This window comes from Triturus cristatus, chromosome 3_2 (genome assembly GCF_964204655.1).
Source record: "Triturus cristatus chromosome 3_2, aTriCri1.1, whole genome shotgun sequence".
Taxonomy (NCBI): Eukaryota; Metazoa; Chordata; class Amphibia; order Caudata; family Salamandridae; genus Triturus; species Triturus cristatus.
Window position 1 is genome coordinate 909512058 of NC_140584.1, and position 21927 is coordinate 909533984.

The 21927-nt window shown below is 46.0% G+C and overlaps 1 protein-coding gene across 1 annotated transcript in view; it reads left to right on the forward strand.

The window, feature by feature from the left end:
- Nucleotides 1-20709, forward strand: part of VPS53 (VPS53 subunit of GARP complex) — an 898950-nt gene extending 878241 nt beyond the window's left edge. Inside the window, exons 20-22 of the mRNA XM_085649360.1 lie at nucleotides 289-426; nucleotides 10383-10487; nucleotides 18400-20709. Coding sequence (XP_085505486.1) covers nucleotides 289-426; nucleotides 10383-10487; nucleotides 18400-18567 — 411 coding nt within the window. The 3' untranslated portion in view covers nucleotides 18568-20709. The remainder of the gene's footprint in view (nucleotides 1-288; nucleotides 427-10382; nucleotides 10488-18399) is intronic.
- Nucleotides 20710-21927: the final 1218 nt, after the last annotated feature.

The window sequence follows — 21927 nt, forward strand, 5'->3', positions numbered from 1 at the left end:
TTTGTCCACATCGTAAATAAGATTAGCTCTTCCCACACACCTATTTCAAAATCAAGCACAAAAATCATTTATTGAGACGCAGGGCCTCTGGATATTTGAATTTTCCAAATGCATAGGTTTTGAATGCTAAGTGTTTGGGACGCAGGCTTCAAATAACTGGCCTTTTGCCAGCTATCACTTCCCTGTTGGTAATGAATGCATGAGTGGGTTAAAACCGGCACCACATTATCAGGACTTATGATTTAACTGAAAGTTTGTTTTACTAACCATCTGAAACTTGCATTGCAGCTGCTTCTGGACACACACTCTCTGAAAACTGTATTGCTTGATCTTCCATCCATCGGGTCCCAGGTGGTCAGAAAGGCCCCCGCCAGCTACACAAAGATCGTAGTGAAAGGAATGACGCGTGCTGAAATGATCTTGAAGGTGGGTAGAGGCAAGTCCCTCTTTTGTGATCTGGTATTTGTCTGAAATAATGATGTGGTGAGGAGATCAAGAGTTCTATCTGGAGTACCTAAACAAGCTGATCTCAGAAGCTCCTTTGCTCATCTTTCAGCAAGTGGGAGAGGTGATAAGTGGAAGAGAATTGAAGATGCTGAAGCTAAGGGGAAGAAATAGTAGTTTGTTAGGAGATGAGGACAAGGGGGGTATGGACAAATGGAGCTTAAGGGGAAAGTAGGGGGGAGATCTGTAAAGAGACAAATGGAAGGAGTGGTCCTGGGGAGATGAATGGGTGTAAAGCTAGGAAGAACAGGAATTTGAGAGAAATTGGCATAACCCAATAACGTCTTATCTATATTCCCCTATTTATACTGCTCTGACTGTTGAATAAAGCAATTGCACGCTTTATCTTGAAGGACACAATTGCACTATTTTTGGGAATTCTACAATCTTGTACTTTAAAGTATTTCACAGTGGGCTTGCTATATATCCTAACAGCAACAGTGTCAATGCTAGCCTTCTAAAGCCTTTTACCCACAAGCCATGTTACAAAGTGGGCCTTTTACCAAAGTGGCTTCCAAAGCAGACATTTTCCTAAGAGAGACATCTCAACGACTTTGATCAAATATGCTAGGGTCATAGCTTTGAACCTACTGGTTGAGACTTAATTTTTCCAACAGCTGTTTGATATTTCCTTGTTAACCAAATTATCATGTTTGAAAAAAGAATGTACTTTTTTTAAAGATGTTACACCATCTCTGGAAAACGATTTGTTAGTTACATCCAAAGCTTTGACATGAAGTACCCTACAGAAAATAAATCAAGCAGAGGAATGTAGATGATTTTGCTGAGATTACCTGAAAAGTCAAACGCTCAGTAGTCAACAGAGAGATAATAATACCTGAACTGGATTAAGATTCCATAAACCCGAGTATAGGAGGGGGAGTAAATCGAATACTCTTCATTGCTACTTCTAATAAAGGATGATTTTCCATGATGTGATTAGGCAGTATAGCAATACCAAAAGAAATAACTAATTTGATGATCTTCATAAACCTTTACCATAATATTAACACCAGAAAGAAAATTAACAAAATTATTCGGAGAAAATTATTCGGAGAAGAGTTAACTGGATTTAAACCCTGTTCCATACATCACATCATCCTTGCCCTCTTGGAATTCCACTGGCTGCATCTGCAAGTCTGCAATATGTCAAGATGAGCTGCATGATTTACTAGGCTAGCAAGAATGCCACCCCTGCCTATAGAGTTAACAAACATTTGCAATGTAATAGGTCTCGCAGCTGTGAGAGCTTAGGATATTGGCATTGTAAATAACAATACCTTTTATTTAGGTTTTAAAAACCAACACATAAATAAAAAGCATTGTCATGCAAATACCTCAAACTCTCGTAAATGCAAGACCTATTGCATTACAAATGCTTGTTTTAAATCTCGCGCCTCTTCTGGCTGTGTCGCTCCCTCTTCCTGCGAGTATGTAAGCGAAGCAGGTCGTGCCTGCAGTAACAGAAACTCAATAAAGAAAGCAGAAATCGCAAAAAAAAATACGATTCCTACAAATTCCTTAATTGCGACTCACAAATTGCAACCCATGTTGTGCGCACACATGCCCCAAGGGCATGTGTGTGTGTGTGTGTGTGACCTGTAACTTTGCAAAATGCACTTTAATGCATTTTTCAAAGTTTTTGCAACTTACCGACCTGTTTTATTTTTCGGTAATCTGCGACCCCTGGTAGCGAAATCGCTATTTTAAATTGCTTCTAGCATTGCATTTAAGCCAGAAGCCAGCAATTATGAAGGACAATGACCCACGCCAATGACAAATGTGGGCGAAGAATGGGCGGGACTTGTATTCCATACTGCACTACAACAAGTTTTGCAAAGCAGCACATGCGCGCTGACTCTAGGCTCCACCTAAAAACTAACCATATCTGGTGTGTGTCGACGTGCCTGCAGCTAGAACTTCAGCAGACCAGAGACTAAGGTTTGCAAGAAAGAACTAGGAAACCAGCTTGCTGAAAGTAACACCCAGGATCTATAACAGCCTCCCCTAGCCATCAGAGATGACTTTGCCAGCCCCCACTTCAGGAAAGAGGTGAAGACTGGCATCTTCAAAGAACACTACATCTGGACAAATTTGAATGTTGCTTTCCTCGACACCTGCAGTAGCTTCACACCACCTCCGTAAACAGTCTTGAATCCTATTCTCTTCCTGTGGCCAGTAGAGCACTTAATTTCCCTTTGGCTATGTCTGTGCCATGTAAATACCCACATAGGTTCATAAACATCGGATCTTTTTGGCCCACAATCTATAATTGCTTGAAGAACTTTCAGCCCATGATTCCCTGATGAAAATCTCGATGTGGCTTCTGAAACCTTCCAAGCTACTACAATTGTACAGAATCCCCCCCGACTGATTCGTCAACAGATACAACATGAATGACTGACAGTCCTGCCACAAGTAATGGGCATTACATTCTGTGACCAAATCCAGACTAGACCCAAACATTATTTGAATTATCAAGAACGGTATGTGTAATTCGCCAGTAAAGCTTTTCTCTGGCATTGCGTAGCAGAGGAATCAGATCAGTATGAGTAGTGTAATGCAAACTTTTCTGAAGAATTCAAATTGTTTGTCTCTCATAGGCAGTGTAGTGTAGAGGGCCCAGAACGTAACTGACAAAAGTGCTACTGTTTGAGTGAAATCCCACCGAGATAAATCTAACCAAGAATACTTTATGAAGATTTCTCTCTTTGTAGCTCTTTTGTTTCAAAACGGAAGAGTAAGAGTTGAATGTATTGAATTTATCAGAAAAAGCAGAAAGTTCACAATTATGAATACTTTTAACCTAAGTTTCTTGGATGTAGTGATTTCCATAGCAGAGCTCCCAAGCACTGGTAGGTGGCATTGTGTGCTTCTGCAGCAATGCCGCCTGTATCGCCTAAGAAGTTACGGAGCAAAGCTCGACATAAGTGCTACCTACCCCTGCACGCTGCTGTTAGGTCTGCGACTTCCAAGGCAGATCCAGAGCTCATCTCTGAACTTTACCAGCCTGTTGGTGATTCCAAATTTTTCAAACATTGCGCTAGCCGATGTGACCACCGAAAAAGACATGCTTCAACACGTGCCAAGACTGCGAGGAGCAATATCGATCACAGACTTGCACAAGATATGTCTTTGGTGCTTAGGCTCCTGGCAAGGCGTGTGACAAGGGTACCCTCAGTCTCCATCTCAAGGCCATTCCCACAAAAGGCCTATTTCCCTCTAAGGCTTCTGGTAAGGCAACATCGAAGTCCAAGGATAAGATAAAGCAGGACTTAGCCCATCCCACCACTCAGAGTCCCTCAAGATGGTGGGAGGGAGTCAATATAAAAATTCCTGAAATCTGAACTGATTTTGCAATTGGTCACGGCGCTCCTCGAGCTTCCAGGGCTGTCGACTCCGTAGCAGAAAGTGTCCGTCAAGGAGATCACGCTGCAGATTTGTGGTGCAATTCTGGCTTCCTCTAGCATACCTTCTGGCCCCATGGAGCTACAGAGGTCTCCAGTTGGAATACCACCAGCGCATCTGCCCCCGTGGGACTGACTACCAGGCCGGTACTGACTCCCACACCATCACCACGACCCATACTGGTTCCAGCCACCCAAGCACCACTTCCAACTCTGACAGTATAACCCTTTACTGATGCACTTATGGCCCCAGGATGCACACAATGTCCATGTCCACCAGTCAGTCGATTTGTGGCTTAGTAACATAGTCTTGCTTCTTGTAATCCAGACTTTCTTACTAAACACTTTGCACCAGAATCCTGATTTTGCAAGCGTCAGTGAGTAAGATTAATTCAAATTATTTTCCAACGAATCCCCTAGGTAGGGAATACACAAAATTGATGCTTTAGCAAAAATAATGTTTTCAACTGTTAGCATGGCCCTTAGAACCATCAAGTTGATTTGCTTATTAAGCAGGTACAAACGTGCATTACAGCATATGGCCAGCGAGATCTTGCCAGTGGTCCGGAAGACCTCAGGGCTTTACTGACGTAGATGATGCATATCAGCCAGGATGTGGCAAAATATGTACTCCTGGCCAGTCCTGACACTATTGACTGCATTGGTAGATATATTGGCTTAATTTTCATGCTCAGCGGGCACATCTGGATGAGGTCAACCTGATTTTCTGGTGATTTCGGGCATCCCTAATCAATATGCCCCTTAATGGATCCAAGCTTAACAGAGAAAAGGCAGATTCTGTCTCGTTCTTCACCATTGCATGGTCCTTGGGATTATTGACCTCTGAGAAACAATTTCCCCACCAGTTCAGGAAATGTGGGTTCTACTCTCCATGGGTTGTACAGCAACAGCAACCAGCCAAATCCTTTTAAGATTCTTCAAAAGGGCTACCCCTATTCTTTATTTTCTTCCGACCCCATCTCCCCCCCCCCCCCCCCCCCCCCACACCATGACGAATTTCGGAGGAGTACTTTGAAATCCTGATGCAGGAGGAAGTCAGTCTTAAACTCTTCAAGGGTGGCATTGAATGCATGCCAGACTTGGATAAAGGAAAAGATTGCTATTTGCGCTACTTCCTAACTCCGAAGATGGTCGGGGTGTCAGGCCTTTTTTTGGATCATGGAAAATATTCAAAATGTTCATGCTAGCTCAGATCCTCTCTGATCTGCACCCAGGTGACTGGATTGTATCCTTGTGCTGGCAGGATGCTTATTTCCATATAACTAAGTAGATCACCAGATGAAAGTGAATCAGTTGAACCCATAAATAAATAAATCCGTATTTGTAAAGCACGAACTACTCACCCTTACGGGTCTCAAGGCACTGGGGGCCGTTGTGGAAATTAAGTGAGCTATTGCCCAGAGTCACGTGCTGAGCTGCCTGCTGGAGCTGGGGATTCGACCGAGCTGGGGATCGAACTGGGAACTCTTTGCTCTGAAGTCAGCTGCCCTGGCCGCTGCACCACACCTCTCCACCTCCAATAGCTAGTCGTTGGTTACCCCTTCAGCCTTGAGGTGTTATTCCTTGCTTATGCTATTGGGGCTTTCTTTGGATGCAGAGGCCAACTTTTTGTAAAGTTGAAAAGTTGTTAAATAAAAACGGGATCACTCTAGGGAAAACTTTGAAGTGTTTAGGTAAACTGTCAGATCTTTAGAACTGTCGGTTTCACCAAAAGCGGTTCATCAATATAGGTTAATAGCTTCAAACTCCACACAAGTCAATCCTGTTTGAGGTTGCCCGTTATAGGAAAGAGTTAAGCAAAAAATAGCAGCTTCTCATTTGACCGCAGATGCACATGAAGCTCATTAAAAGTCACTATGTGTGATGTGAGCTCCAGGTCTTATGGGCTGGTGTATTGAGTATCGTCTTTTCAAAAGACAGATTGACTTAGAGCGAAGCTGTCTTTTTTTCATAAAGTGGTGATCAAATTTAATTGAAACAAATGTATTAAATTAGCAGCTTTTCTCCTAAAAATGTATCCATCAAAGGCAGAAGAGAGGTTGCACAGACTACACCTACAGAGGGCACACAGTCAAAACATCATGAGATCTGATAAAGACCGGATGGACAGGCTGATTTTACTGCATATGTTAGTGCTTCCAGGTGTGTTGCTGTAATGAAGCACACTATTTAATGATAAGGAAAGTGCTGTGCATCAGGGTGGGCTTTGGGTCAGCAACGCGGGCTCAGCCTAAAGGACAATATTCTTCCAGAAGAGGAGTTCCCTCTGCTGCTATCTTGGAGCAGTGTGGCTTTTGAGGAGACCTGTAACTCAGCCACTTGGCCTAATCTGCATATGCGTACTTTTTCAAAACATTATTTCATTGAATCAGATGCCACGGCTGAAGTCTAGTTTGGAAAGTCAGTGCTTATTTTCAGGTTGCTTTGCTTCATGTTACTTACTCTAGATCACTCTATTTGTACTTGTTCGGTATTGCTGAGTAACCTTTCTTAGAAGAAGGCTGAGCAGAGGAGTAGCCATTAGAAGGAAGCGTTACATTCCTTTGGTACCATTGATTGTAACATATACTATGTTCTCACTGCAGTGTTTTACCGACCACCATGTCCGCTCAGTCTTCAGCTCTTCAGAAAGCGACTGGACTAGAAAGGTCTGGGATCTAAAGGGGTTGGTGGGGCTATGCCATTTATGCACTCTGTGTTGTGTCCAGTCAGCGTTATTTAGCACCAAAGCAACGTGTGGCCCAGAAGATACTTCCCTGCACTGTAGGATTGTGTAAAAAAGAATTGTGTGGTCCAAAACTAAGGCTGAGACATTTCAGATACAATATCTTCAGAAAGATCACAGTATCCATCACATCCAACAGTACCAAAAATGCAGAATGTTTGCCACCATCTCCTATTCCTGTCCAACATTTTAGAATTTAAAGCTGCTATATTGCAAGATGTTGCTGCAGTGATAAGTGGACCAGTATTGAATGTTGTGAACTCTTTCTTAGAGTTTGTGGTTTCTATCAGTAATTATTCGAGGGAAGGTTGTTTTTATAGAGGGTAGAATGAGTGCCCAGGGAACCTTTCAGTGCTGCATCCAGTTAACATGTTTTTTTCGTTCCATGCATGTCATACTTTTTAACATGATACTCAACAAATCCCAAATAAAAGCCTTTTCCTCTAACAGTTCTACAGTGGGACGCAAGAGTTTAAAAAAACACAGTATTTAGGTTGCCTGTTGCATAGGAAAGGAAAGAAATGCCTACGTTCTACAAAATATATGGGAAAAGGAGGGTCACGGTAAGAGGGTCACATATGGAAATGATTTGATGAAAACGGTGTTATTTATTTTGCAGTTAGATGTTTGGGTAATGAGCAAAATCCAAGGATTTTCTTTCAAAGATCATACTCTGTTAGGCAGTTAATCGTTCTTTTGAGCTTCCAGCGGTTGCTAATCTTTGCAACTTTTAGATGAAGTTTCCGGCTTCTCAACAAACTCACCCTGGCAGTAACGGAACCTGCAGGGAAAAGCTTTTCGAAGGTATTATATTGTATCGTAATTGCATTTATATTTCACTTACTACCCTTGAGGAGGCGTTGAAGCGCTTTTTCGTCGACTAGCACGCTACTCCAGAGCCCAAAAGGATTAGTGGTGAATTACTATAGTGAAAATATTAAATTAATTTTAGCGGTGGACATTTTAGTCTGTTATGTGGATTGAGAAGGATAGTAGAGGGACAGAAGAGGGAAAGGTTTGCATTTATATATCGCTTGCTACCCCTGATGAGGTGATGAACCGCTTTTCGGCAAGTAGCACGCTACTCCGGTGTCATACTGGCCCTCCAATTCCTGCCTCAACATTACTCCTTTGCCTCAAAGTTGAGTACTCTGAAGGTGAACTCCCTGACCTGGGTGGGACAGTTGTTCGTAGTCCTGCTCTCACTTCCTTGGCTGGAGGCTGGGGGTCAGTAGTGTCTGCCTAGCTTGTAGGTATCCACTGGAGACAGGGAGATAGGCACCCCAGTGCATTCGAAAGCTAGCCAACCTGCTTGTAAAGTTATATTTTTGTTATTCAAGTAAGTGGTGCTTTCGTACAGTGTATTCTTTCCCTACCAACTAGTGGAAAATGGTTTCTTGTTCATTCCAGGGTATGTGCTGACGCCCGCATTTCCAATCCACGCAGTCTGGTCTCCCGTTCCTTCCACCCCAGACTAATCTTCCATCCCATGGCCTCTGCAAGTCATTCCTGCTTTACGAGTCTGCCACAGCCCCTGCTCGCTGCAGATGGGAGGAATCCGCCTCTGTCTGGCCGGCCCCGCTGGGGAGAGTGGTCGGAAGGAATTCACACGGTTTCTTTTATTTCCCGCCTGAAACGTATTTCTGTTGCTGCACACCCTTCCAAAGCAATGCGCCTTTTATCATTTACTTTTCGTAGTTTAGCGTGGTCCGGGAGGGTGCGCTTGAATTTGGGGAATTGATTTGTTGGTTAAGGCTTGTATTATTATTTGGTTATCTTTATTACGCAGAACATGACTCACCCATGACCCCGTCCTCACGTCATGCAGTAGGTCCGGGAGGAGTAAGCGGGACGAAAGAGTAGCGCCCGTTCACGTCACCAGTCGAAGCACAGGGATCCGTGCACACGTGTTAACCCCCTCTGCATGATTTGAAAGATGCCGGTCTGGTTGTCCAGCCAATGAAGCCAAAGGCAGATCTCCCTGTCCGACCGATATCCGCTTCATGTCGCTCCTCTCTGACGGCCTTCTTTAAACGTCAGATATGGAATTGTCGCCCATTTCAGATTTGTCGTGTGTGCATAGCTTATCGAGGAGGCCACCCTAGCAGCCTTTTGTGGAGGGTCGGCATCCTGCGACGCTCATTCAACCAGCATTCATTCCAGCATGCTTGGGGCAGCAAACGGGTCCTTAACATGCAGGCTAGTTTTATTCCGCCGCCAATGGCCAGGATTTTAGTACAATTTACCCCAGAATTTCTTCAAAGAATGTCACTGGTTTATTTGGACCTTCGCAGTTCTGTTTTGCAGGCGTTTCCCTGCAGGGACGTACTTTTTAAAAATGATAACAGTTTGTATAGTGTTGTCCCAGCACCAAGAGTGCTTTGTAGTGCATCATACATTACAGAGGAAGCCAGAACAACGAACATGGAAAACATGTCAGTAATAAATCCCTCAGAGATCGGATAGAGGCTATCATGGTAATTTGTTTATCTAGCTAGTGAGATGATGTTTGGGAGAAACAGAGTTTGTTACAGGTTAGCCCGCCGTCCGGGATACAAAGTTCTACCATACCGAAAGAGGCAGGATAAGGCTTGTTTGAGTGTTGTGGACACCCATTGTCCAGCAGGAAGACCCTCATATATGATTCCCTGCATGCAGGCGGTTGATGTACCTTCACATGATAACCAGCATAGGCTCAATGCTTTTCGCGACCTCAGCAAACACCTTCACACAGGGGCTGCGGTGAAGCAAAGTGCAGCGTTTCATATATAAATACCCATAACAAACCACACTTGGTAAGTAGCGGGTGCAATAAAGTCCTAAACTCTGGAGTTTTCTTCCGTTACATTTTGGCAAGCCAATGCTGCTGAAATTTAATGAGGAAAATCAATGCAGTAATTGTTAAGGAAATGTGGATTTTGGGCACAAAGTACCAAAATGTGCATGTTATTCCCCATTCCAATGGGAAAAGTTGTCATTCCTTATAAATATTGCACCCAGAAAATTCCGAAGCTCAGGTTATCTGATTATACAAGATACTATAATTATTGCATAACTCTCCGGGAACCTCACAATTAAAGCCTTAAACTCAATCCTTGGAATACAGAGCTAGTGACAGCCTGCCAGCGCCCAACACACAGGCTGTCTGGCCAATTTGTTTGAGGGCCTATTCTAATCCCCTCTTCAAATGTTTTTATGTATTTCTTGACACCGCTGATTTTGCTGTCTCTAAGCATTCTCCTTGGCCTCGAGGCTTGAAAGCTACCTTGGCCACGCTGGGATTCAGACTTGTGACCTGCAGATTGCAGCTAGCTGATGTTAGCAGTGAGAATTCTGAGCCATCTTTCCCACATCTTGTGTAATTACAAAATGAAATCTGTCTCTCGCTTAGCATCCATTTGCACTGTTCCTTTCATAGACATTAACCAACTTCTGGTTCTCAGAGATCAGCATTGAATTGACTCCTTGTGATCCTTGTCTCTGGGAGGAAGAGATTTTTCAGTCATAACAACCAGTCGCTGGAACTCTAAGTCTCCGGAGATCTACCTTCAGGATCAACATTTTAAAAACAGGAAACCTACAAAACGATATATATGTATAAGATGTATGTTAGCATCTACAAAGTGATCAATTACGTTTTGATCTTATCTTGTTTAAAGTTATGTAGCATGTTTCTTTTGTGCAATAGAAGTCATAACTTAGTTGATATGTTCCTTTGTTTTTAGGTTGTGATGGCCCCCCATGAGCCCCCCATTGTGTTTGTTGACAATTACATCAAGCTGCTAGTAGACTGCAACACAGAAACATTCCAGAAAATTCTTGACATGAAGGTGAGAACATGGGATGATAGTATCATGGCGAAAGTTTTGATGAACTGCTTCATGTTGGTATTTGAACCTATTTGTACACAGTAATCCTAAGCGGAACACGCATTGACCGGTGACTGGTGGTAGAAAGTGGTTGCTTTTGATGGGTATTCTTCAAACTGGTGGGCTCCATCGGAAGTAAAAAGGGGTGCTGAGAGGGGCCGGCAAGAGTGTGAGATGAGGCTGCAACTACCACTGAGCCACGGGGCTCTGAAAACCCACACAGTTTGCCAGTGTTCCTGGGTGGCGTGCCATTGGGAGTGTGTTCCACATCTGGGGCTCTTAGACTGAAGTGGCTATCTCTGTTTGAGCTGCTACATATTTCTGAGGGGGCAGGCATAGATTAGATTCTTGTTGGATGAGAACAGGCAGCATCTGTGGATTTAGTTTAATATTTTGTTGCTGTGATGTTTTGTACTCTTACACGGATGCGCTGGTGTAAATGAATCCCACAGTCTCCCTGAACTGACTTTGCAAGTGGTTGAACTGTAAAGTAAAACTCGAATAAGAGAGTCCTGCATTGGGGGAGGGGCGGGGTACAAGGTTAGGGAAGGTAAAGAAGATAGGACATGTCTGCAGTCTTCCGTCACAGGAGGTACGTCTCCACTCTCATCAAAATAATGGCTGTGTCTGGTTAAAATCTGGGCCTTGGTTGGTGGCTATGACACAACCTTGTCCTCGATACAGTAAGAACCTTGCAACCCCCAACACTGTTTGTCCCTTCACCTGTCCTGGACACCCCAACAAGGTCTACCAGAGAACGCTCCATTACAACCTAGCAATGCAAACCAAAGTAGCACCTGGCAATGCAACCCGTAACAGCACCTGGTAGTGCACCTCTCACATCACCCATCACTACATATCTCAACACAACCTTGCCCTGTATACCCCAACATAACCTTGTTTTTCAGACTGTAACACAACCTGGACCTGCACACCCAACACAACCTGGACCTGCACACCCAACACAACCTGGACCTGCACACCCAACAAAACCTGGCCTAGCAGACCCCAACACAACCTGGCCTATCAGACGCCAACACAACCTGGCCTATCAGACGCCAACACAACCTGACCTAGCAGACCACAACACAACCTGGCCTAGCAGACCACAACACAACCTGGTTGAGCAGGCTTCAACATAGCGTGGCTGCACTGCCCCAGCACAACCTTGGCCGGGCACGTCCCATTAAAATCTTGCTCGGGCATGCCCCAGGACAGTCTGGCTAGGCACTCCCCACCAAAACCCATCCTCGCATGCCACAGAACACCCAGGCTTCGTACGTTCCAGTGCAATCTAGGTGGGCCTGCCACAGCACAGTTTGGTCAAGCATGGCCCAGAACAGCTCAGCTGTATACATCCCTGCACGATCCACACTCTAGGAGCTCTCAGTATCCCAATTATGGTTGCATTTTTCTTTTTGTTTACTGCCAAACCAGTGGAATGGGGGGGGGGGGGGGGGCAGTTTCTTAGCTTGTATTACGGTGCATGGCATCCTTGCTACACAACTGAGGGCAAAGGCACGGGTGGTACTATTAGGGGGAGTTAACACAGTTGTATGAATGCTCCTGTTGGAGTACATCAGATCTGGTGGTTCTGGTTGTTTGAACGAACTGTATAAATCTATTTTGCATTTCCTGAACAAGGAAAGTGCAGTGTGCAGTTCTGGGTGGGCATTGTCACACTCGTTTGTGCTTTTGAGAGGTCAGCATGTTACCGTTTGCCTAAACATCCATAAGATGTGGAATTATATATGTTCGAGGCATATGAGCTGCAGATTACACACTTTTGCATAGATCGCCATCTGGTGTTGGGCCCGGATGTTTGCAGTTTGTTTTTCCTCTTGGAAAGTCTTTGGAAGTCACGAGGTCGGTGACTCCTCCCTTGGTTCGTATTGCGCATTGGCTTCGGCTCCATCCTCAGATTGTTTTTTTCGCCATCGGGCTCGGATGTAATACTTCGCGCTCCGGTTCCGAACATTCCAGTTCGACGATCGAAGCGGAATCCTCGCTCTCCGCGGTATTGTTCAGATCCTGATCTCCTCAATCACCTTCTTCTTCGACACACCTTCGATTCCAGTCATCGACGGCGGCCTTCGGGCCTATCCAGGCTGCGGTCCCGGCTGATGGAAAGAACTCCATTTAAGAAGTGCCCTCGATGTGGGTCCAAATTCCCCCACACCGATCTTCATGAGGTGTGCAACCTCTGCCTCTCCCCTGAACACGAGGCTCGAGACTGTCCCGCCTGCAAGTCTTTTAGATCCAAAAAGACTATTCGAGATCGAAGGGCCAGATGAAAAATGGCGCACTCCTTGACTTCCGTTCCGGTCGACATCTTCGGGGACGACGTCGAAGCTCCGGGACAGCAGCACACCGAAGAGGACCTAGTCAGTGCTTCCGAAGCCGACGACTTGGATGTGGAAGACATAACCCCGGCGCAGAGGGTGGTGAGTAAAATACCCCCTCCCACACCCGCGCCGACACCCAAAAAGGCTTCGGTCACGCCTTCGCCTCCGGGCCTAGGCAAGACCAAAGACGCTGCTTCGAACACCCCACCTTCGGGCCCGGTGAAGAAGCCTAATAAGCCTTCCGGCGGCTCGGGCTCGAGCCAGCCTGCCAGCGGTGCTGAAAAACACCCTTCGGCACCAAAGAAAAGATCGGCCTCTACCTCGACACCGAGCTCTGCACCAAAGCCCTTGGTGTCGAAACCCAGCCTCTCGGTACCGACCAAACATCATAAGGCCCTCGGCACCGATACTCCCGCGCCCAAGCCTGTCTCGGCACCGACCAAAAAATCGGAGGTTCCAAAAAAGCACGGCACAGACGAGCCTAAAAAGCCATTGCCCCGAAAACTTCGGCGCCGATCGAACAACCAGTGTCGCAAGAACTATTTACACCGGATCCTTTGCAAAAGACGCTTACCAAGGATCCAAAAACTGGACATTTGGCACTGTCTTCTAAAAAGAGACATTTGGACACACCAGCTCCACCTCCACCTCCAAAGAGGAAGGACTGTGCTACCTCCCCTTTCAGAGTGCCTTCCCCACCTCCTCCACCCTCTCCACCTCCGCCCCCTCCACCTTCTCCACCCCTGCCTCATCGCTCTCCGACCCCGTCTCCAGACCATGATGATCAGGGGGACCCATACTACGACCCAGCAGATGTGCCACAAGACCCTACTGCTACAGGATCCCCAGACCCATGGGATGATTATAATAATCCAGACATTCCAGATGTCCCACAAGATGACCTTTATCCATCCAGGCCATCTCCACCAGAAGACTCATTAGGTTTTCACCACCTACTTCAGAGGGCGGCACATTATCACGGGGTAGAGCTACACACTGACCCAGTAGAGGAAGATTTCCTCCTAGACACCTTTGATACTGCACATAGGTCTACTGCTATACTACCTATGCTCAAAGGGGTAATAAAACATGCCCCAGAGGTTTTTAAAGACCCAGTCAGGGCTAGGGTCCTAAACCCACGCATAGAGAAAAAGTATAAAGCTGCCCCCACAGATCCTGCATACATCAAAGGGCCAGCGCCACTGGATTCCCTAGTGGTACCCACTGCAAGGAAGAGATCAAATTCCCAGGCGTCAGGCGAAGCACCACCGCCTGAAAAAGAGTCAAAGCTCCTGGACGCGTCAGGAAAACGTACTGCGTCACAGGCAGCCAATATATGGCGTAACGCCAACACTCAAGCGCTATTGGCCAGATACAACAGAGCGCATTATGATGAACTAGAAACCATCATGCACCATCTCCCAGAAAAATACAAAAATAGGGCCAATTAATTAATTCAAGAGGGTAAGACCATAACTAATACCTCTATACGCTGTGCCTTAGACGCAGCAGACACAGCCTCCAGGGCCGTTAACACTAGTGTCCTCCTCCGTCGCCACGCTTGGCTGAGAGTTTCAGGCTTTAAACCTGAGGTACAAGCCTCCATATTAAACCATCCATTTGACCAAGAACATTTATTCGGTCCAAAGGTAGATGACGCCCTCGAGAAGATGAAGAAAGCCACAGATACGGCAAAATTTATGGGAGCCCTACAGTCACACCCTCCTAGGCGCTCCTTTCGCCGCTCTTCCTTTCGGGGCACGGGCAGAGGCTACTCCTCAGATAGCGCGTCCACGTCCTACAAATCCCCTCCTCAGTCTACCTTCACAAGGGGTTATCAAAGAGGCGGCTATAGAGGCAATAACAATAAAGGCAGAGGCAAAACAAATACCGCCCGCTCTGCCACACCGCCTACCCAATGACTTTCCCCTGCTCCCTCCAGACCATCCCACTCCGGTCGGGGGCAGACTACAAAATTTCCTTCACGTCTGGGAGTCCATCACATCAGACAAATGGGTGACCCAAATTATTCGTTCAGGGTACTGCCTAGAACTCACATCTATCCCCCCAACATTCCACCCAGGCAACGCCCAATGTCACAAGAACATTCCACGTTACTAAAACAGGAGGTAATCTCCCTCCTACAAAAACACGCAATAGAACAGGTCCCCCCCGATCAGCAAAATGTAAGGGTCTACTCCCTATATTTTCTGATACCAAAAAGAGACGAGACTCTACGACCTATCTTAGATCTCCGGCCTCTAAACACATACATACATTCGGACCATTTTCACATGGTAACACTTCAGCAGGCACTTCCGCTCCTCTCCCAGAACGACTTTCTCACCACACTGGACTTGAAAGACGCATACTTTCACATTCCGGTACACCATGCTCACAGAAAGTACCTCAGATTTGTAGTGGACAGGCAACACTACCAGTTCAAGGTGCTCCCATTCGGGGTCACAACAGCACCAAGGGTATTCACCAAGTGCCTAGCGGTAGTGGCGGCACATCTCAGAAGACAGCACATTCACGTCTTCCCATATTTGGACGACTGGCTGATAAAAGCCGTGTCCTACAACCAATATGTACACCACACCGCCACTACAATCCAACTACTTCACCAACTAGGCTTCACGGTGAACCACCAAAAGTCCCAGCTAACACCATCCCACATAAAGCAATACCTCGGTGCCACCATAGACACCTCAAAAACCATAGCCTACCCCAATCCGGCCAGGATTGCAAGCATTCAGGCTTTGCGTCAAAAATTCATACTTCAACACTCCCTCCCAGCAAGAGTGTTTATGCAACTGATAGGGATGATGGCCTCTTGCATTTTCATAGTGCCTCATGCAAGACTCCACATGCGTCCACTCCAAGAGTGCTTAGCGCTCCAATGGAACCAGGCCCAGGGGCAACTGACAGATCTGGTGTTGGTAGACGGTCGCACCCATCGCTCTCTGCAGTGGTGGAACACCGCAAATCTTTCCAGAGGTCGACCGTTCCTGGACCCGGTTCCACAAATAATCCTAACAACGGACGCATCGCTCTCCGGCTGGGGAGCTCATCTACTACATCTCACAGTGCAGGGCACATGGACGCCGCAACAAAAGTTACTCCACATCAACCATCTGGAGTTACTGGCAATTTTTCTAGCCCTAAAATCCTTTCAGACACAGATTTTAGGCAAGGCAGTCCTTATTCGCACAGACAACATGACGGCCATGTACTACATACAAAAACAAGGCGGCACACACTCTCCACAGCTCTCTCAACTAGCACAGAGCATATGGAGATGGGCAATTCCACACAAAATCTTTCTCCTAGCCCAACATGTCCCAGAAGTCCAAAACACCATGGCAGATCTGCTCAGCATACAGACGCAGCAGATCCACGAGTGGGAACTTCACCCACAGGTTCTTCACCCATTCTTTCAGATGTGGGGGCATCCACAGATAGACCTCTTCGCCACCCACGAAAACAAAAAAAGCCCAAGCTTCGCCGCCAGATACCCACACCCATTGTCCAAAGGCAATGCGATATGGATGAACTGGTCAGGCAAATTTGCGTACGCCTTTCCACCTCTCCCACTAATTCCATTAGTGGTGCGAAAGCTACAATAGCACTCCCTCACACTGATTCTAGTAGCTCCAACATGGGCCAGACAACCGTGGTACACCACACTGCTGGAACTCTCGGTAGTGCCACACAAAAAGTTACACCTCTCACCATGCCTCCTAACCCAGAACCATGGAGAGATCAGACACCCGGACCCAGCTCAGCGCAACCTTGCGATCTGGCTCCTGAGATCCTAGAATTCGGATACCTTAACCTTCCCCCTGACTGTATGAACGTCATCAGAGAAGCTAGACGCCCTACCACTAGAGCCTGCTACGCTGCAAAGTGGAAAAGATTTATTGTTTATTGCCATAACAACACAATCAACCCTCTAGACGTATCTATACAGCACATCATATGCTACTTGCTCCATCTACAAAGGTGTAACCTAGCATCTACATCCATTCGGCTACACCTAGCAGCAATTGCCGCTTACCTACAAAACAGACAGCACCTATCACTTTTCAGAGTACCTGCCATTAAAGCCTTCATGGAAGGCCTAAAACGAATAATTCCCCCCAGAGTGCCACCCTCACCTGTGTGAAACTTAAATATAGTTCTCACAAGGCTAATGGGACCGCCTTTTGAACCTTTGCATAAATGCGAACTGCAATTCCTCACATGGAAAACAGCTTTCCTTGTAGCCATCACCTCTCTTAGAAGAGTCAGTAAGATACACGCACTTACTATACAAGAACCTTTTCTCCAAATGCACCCGATCAAGATTGTCCTCCGTACCAACCCAAAATTCCTACCCAAAGTCATCTCACCCTTTCATCTAAACCAATCGGTAGAATTACCGTTTTTTTTCTCGCAACCTCAAACTGTTGCAGAAAGGCCTCTACACACACTGGATATTAAAAGGAACACAACCTTTCAGAAAGACAGAGCAACTGTTTGTCTCCTTCTCTCCACCTCATAAAGGCAACCCCATCTCTAAATCAGGGATAGCTAGGTGGATTGTAAAATGCATACAGATTTGCTACCACAAAGCAAAGCGCACGCTATCTGTTCCCCCTAAAGCCCACTCTACAAGAAAGATAGGGGCTTCTATGGCTTTTCTAGGGAACATCCCATTAGATGATATGTGCAAGGCAGCTACATGGTCAACACCGCACACTTTCACTAAACATTACTGTGTAGATGTGCAAACCAAGCAACACACTGGTGTGGGCCAGGCTGTACTAAAAACACTATTTCAAACCACTGCAACAGATACCGGTGGTCGCCGCTAAGGTTGGGAACTGCTATATAGTCTATACAAAAGTGTGTGATCTGCAGCTCATATCTCGAACGGAATATGCTACTTACCAGTATGCATCTGTTCTTGGCATGTAGAGCTGCAGATCTACACACGCCCACCCACCTCCCCGGCTACCTGTATCTGTTCCAGTCTATCTTATTTAGATACAACACACATGGGTTTCTTCACTGTTATTACTACGCTCCATCTTTCCCTGTTGGCGAAAAACAATCTGAGGATGGAGCCGAAGCCCATGCGCAATACGAACCAAGGGAGGAGTCATCGACCTCGTGACTTCCAAAGACTTTCCAAGAGGAAAAACAAACTGCAAACATCCGGGCCCAACACCAGATGGCGATCTATGCAAAAGTGTGTAGATCTGCAGCTCTACATGCCAAGAACAGATGCATACTGGTAAGTAGCATATTCCTTCTGCTTCACTAGGAACCAAGCATGCAGTAGTTTCAAGAACCCCTTACCAGTTCTACCAAATCAGACCTTTTCTTTGTCAGAGAAGTCAATTTTCCGCATAGGACAAAAGGCGAGCCAGGATGCTCGGCCTATTATATTTTGTTGAATTTAGCGAACTGTGGCTCATGTGGTAATGCATAGCCTTCTTGTTGTAGTACCCTCAATTAATTAATGTATTCTTTAATTTTAGGGTCTCAAGAGAAGTGAGCAAAGCAGCATGTTGGACCTGTTCCGCCAGAGGCTGCCGGCTCCTCCCGCGGGGATGGATAACACCAACTCCCTGTCCCTCTCGGCACCCACCCCAGAGCAAGAATCTTCGCGAATACGGAAACTGGAGAAGCTGATTAAAAGACTATAAATGAAGTAAAGGCAGGAGCCTGCTGCTCTAGAAGAGGGGCAGGGGCAGCCTCTCCTCCGTCCACCCATTGGCCTCGTCCTGGCTGTGTAGGGGCTTCACCAGGATCCCTGGTTTGCTCATAAACGACTATGTCAAATGCCTTCCACCACTAAGAATGTTTCAAGATCTTTGACTCAGGTTAGCACTTGTTCACGGCAAGGAAGGGGAAAATAGTGCAGCCAGGAAGGCACCAGTCCCATGCAGGATGGCGAGATCGAGCTGTCAGGATCAACTGCATGGAAAGACTGGAGTCAACCATTTTTATTGACGCAAAATTCAAGAACAGCGTAAATCGTAGCTTGAATGTCATACTGTGCTGGATAATGCGAATCTCAGTTTGTTGAAATGATACTACTGTAGAATAGGGGAATTGTGAACTTAGCTGCTTTGTGCAGTCAACGATCTGACTATTTTTGAAAGAGTGCTCTGGTTCTGTTAGAATTGTGTCCTGTCTAGCTGGGTGTGCACTGTACACACATCTGTACCAATCCATGCTCTCCAAAGTGTGTTACGGTTATTGTTGCAGAAGAGGATGCAGAGTTTCTCCGTGGAAGTTACCAATGCACTCCAGTGTAAGATCATGTCCCGGTTTCAGGTTTATAAGATTTCGATTTGGCAGGATATAGCCAGCTTGCTCTTAAGGTCTCACATTATTCCCTTGAGTGGACACTGCGTTTCCACCCTCATGCCTCACAGGCATTGCAAGTAGGCAAGAAGATTGGGCAATAGTTGAGCTAGAAGATGCAGATGCCTGTTCGTTTGTCTAAGAGCACCCTTGAAAGCATCAAGCCCCTCCAGTGTCTAGGTGGAGCCACCAATGTCATGTTTGGAGTCTGCAAGAGCTGCATCTTCAGGGCAGGAGTGGCAATCCTCTCCAAAGTAAACTCTGGCATGGGGGCCCTCCCGCATCTTTGCAGCCCCTTAATTTTTTTTGATCCTGCGGTCAAATAGGTAGTGGATTTGTAGTCTAGATTTTCCCTTGGTAATGGGTAGCCCCCCCGTTCAACCTTAAGTAAACCTCCAAGACCCTGTCAATTATGTGTAATGAAACTTTTAACTTGGTGACAGAGAGGATATTTATTTCTGTTAAGAGATTGAGCTTATGATAGGAACATATACGGTATATAGGAATGTACATACCTTTTTAGAATGCAAAGCAGAACAGGCTAGAATCCTTCCCTCTTGCTCCTTTCAGAACAAGCCCTCTGCAGCCCAGGATGGGAGAAGCCATGAAGAGTGTCGGGGGGGGGGGAAGGGTTCAGTGTCACACTGGAGGGCTTGGCCACACATTGTCTCTTGCCTAAAATGAGGCATTGTACCCGGCTCGACTAAAGACTGAGTTGGACCTTCACACCATCTGCTGTATTGGAATCAAATTTATCAGTGTCTCAGTGAGTGAACCCGGTGAAGCGCACCACTTCTGATGCAAGTCTCTGTTCATGTCCTCCAACTCTTTCAAGTGATGAGTCGAGAACTTACCCGGCGACCATATGTTCACCTCTGCCATTGTTGCTTCATTGGCGTTGTGCATCTAGCATCAGGGTCCACCTACGGATAAACAGCAGGTGACTAGTGTAAACCCCCCTCTGCCTCTTGTGTCTTTCCGCCCACTCTACGTCTGTGTGTAGATCACAACTGAAAATGGCTGGGTGTCAATTTTGTTGGCTAAAGCTACGTCACCTAATTTTACTTTTCAGGAAAGTGTTGTGGTTTACTCTACTGTACCCGCCTCCAATTAATGCATGAATGGTAAAGTGGCTGACTGCTTCTCTTACGGCCTGATCAAGATTCCTGTGCAAATTGCTGGTGCAGAATCTACAAACTCTCATCACTACTTCTGTGCGATGTAGTAATCGGCAGGTGTTCAATGTGTACACAACTGTAGGCTGCCCACCGTGGCTTGGGGAATGCAACCCATGCATTAATACGCCTGGTCCAAGGTTGCATGCAGGTGGCACCCAAGCTTGGGGCAAACCTAATAAAGGCGTTTGCACCACTAATGGGATTTACTGGCCCAAATGTAATCGTGGCCTTTTATCACGAGAGTTCCGTGTCCTTTTAACTGTCAGTCACTGGTTCAAATATAACTCAGAATTCCTTATCTTTTTGGTGGCCTGTGTGAAGTGTGTTGGTGGTTTATATTATTAGTTGTTATTTATTGAAGTGCTACGAAGCTGCATTTGAGTGCTGTTCAGAGATAACTTGGGATCCGAGTTATTGACTCTATCGCTCACTCTATAAACTCGAGGACTTCTAGGAGTTTGTTACAGCAGAAATATTGGAATTCTGCCCAGGTGGGACCAATGCCTCACAAGCTCTACTCTGCACTTTATAGATGTATATGGGAACAAATCGGATTAAGAATTGGAAACAGTGAAGCGTTTTACTTCATAAAAGACCTTTTGTGTATTCTTTCAGATGAATAATGAACGGAGGTTTGTTACTCCTCTTTCAGTTCACCCTCCCCTCCCCCAAGCTTGAAACATAGAATGTAATGGCAGGTGATGGTCACTCAACAGGTCTCGCTGTGCCATTTCCCTCTGACTGCAGACTGAAGGAAGAAATGTCTACGCCCCTTGAAGGAGAAACTATGGAATGTTTTTAGACTCATGGGGCCAGAATACCGTGGTCGTCGCTTTTACCACCCGAATCTGGAGAGTGGGGAAGTCATTTACATTGTCATCTAAATTAAAAGAAAGTGAACATTTCAGTGGCAGCTCCTCCGCTAAGGCGGAGGAGCGTCGCCTCACTGCTTTTCAGCAGTGAAAAAAAAGGAAAAATAAAAAGATAACTCAATGTTATTATCATTTTATTTTTACCTGTTGAGGCAGTTTTGCGGGGTGGGCTGTGCTGCTGTGCTCACAGAGCAGGGGGAGAACTGGTAGGCACTCTGTAAGTGCGCATGACGTTTTGGCCCGCCGTCTTGGGCCGGCCAAACAGTCATGCGCATTTAGCATGTTCTCCACCAGCCTGTATTACAGCCTGATATAATAATCCATGTGGCAAGGTTATTGGTTGCGCAAACCGTTAATACCCTAATGTAAGTCTCAAGCTGCCCTCTGATGCTTCAAAGGGAAGGAATGGCGACTGACACCCCCAGCGTCGATGAGGACAAATGCCCTCAACTTAAACAAAAATAATAAGTCCGCTGAGCAACCCAATGTTTTGAAAAAGTCAATACAAGATAAAGTGTTCTTTCTTTGTCTTTTATTCTCCCTTCTTCACATATGTTAAAATGTCTTCAATCAATCCCGCAGCCAACACGTGTTTCGTCATCTGGTATATAAACCACTGACTCCATCAGGGCTGTTGGTAAATCAT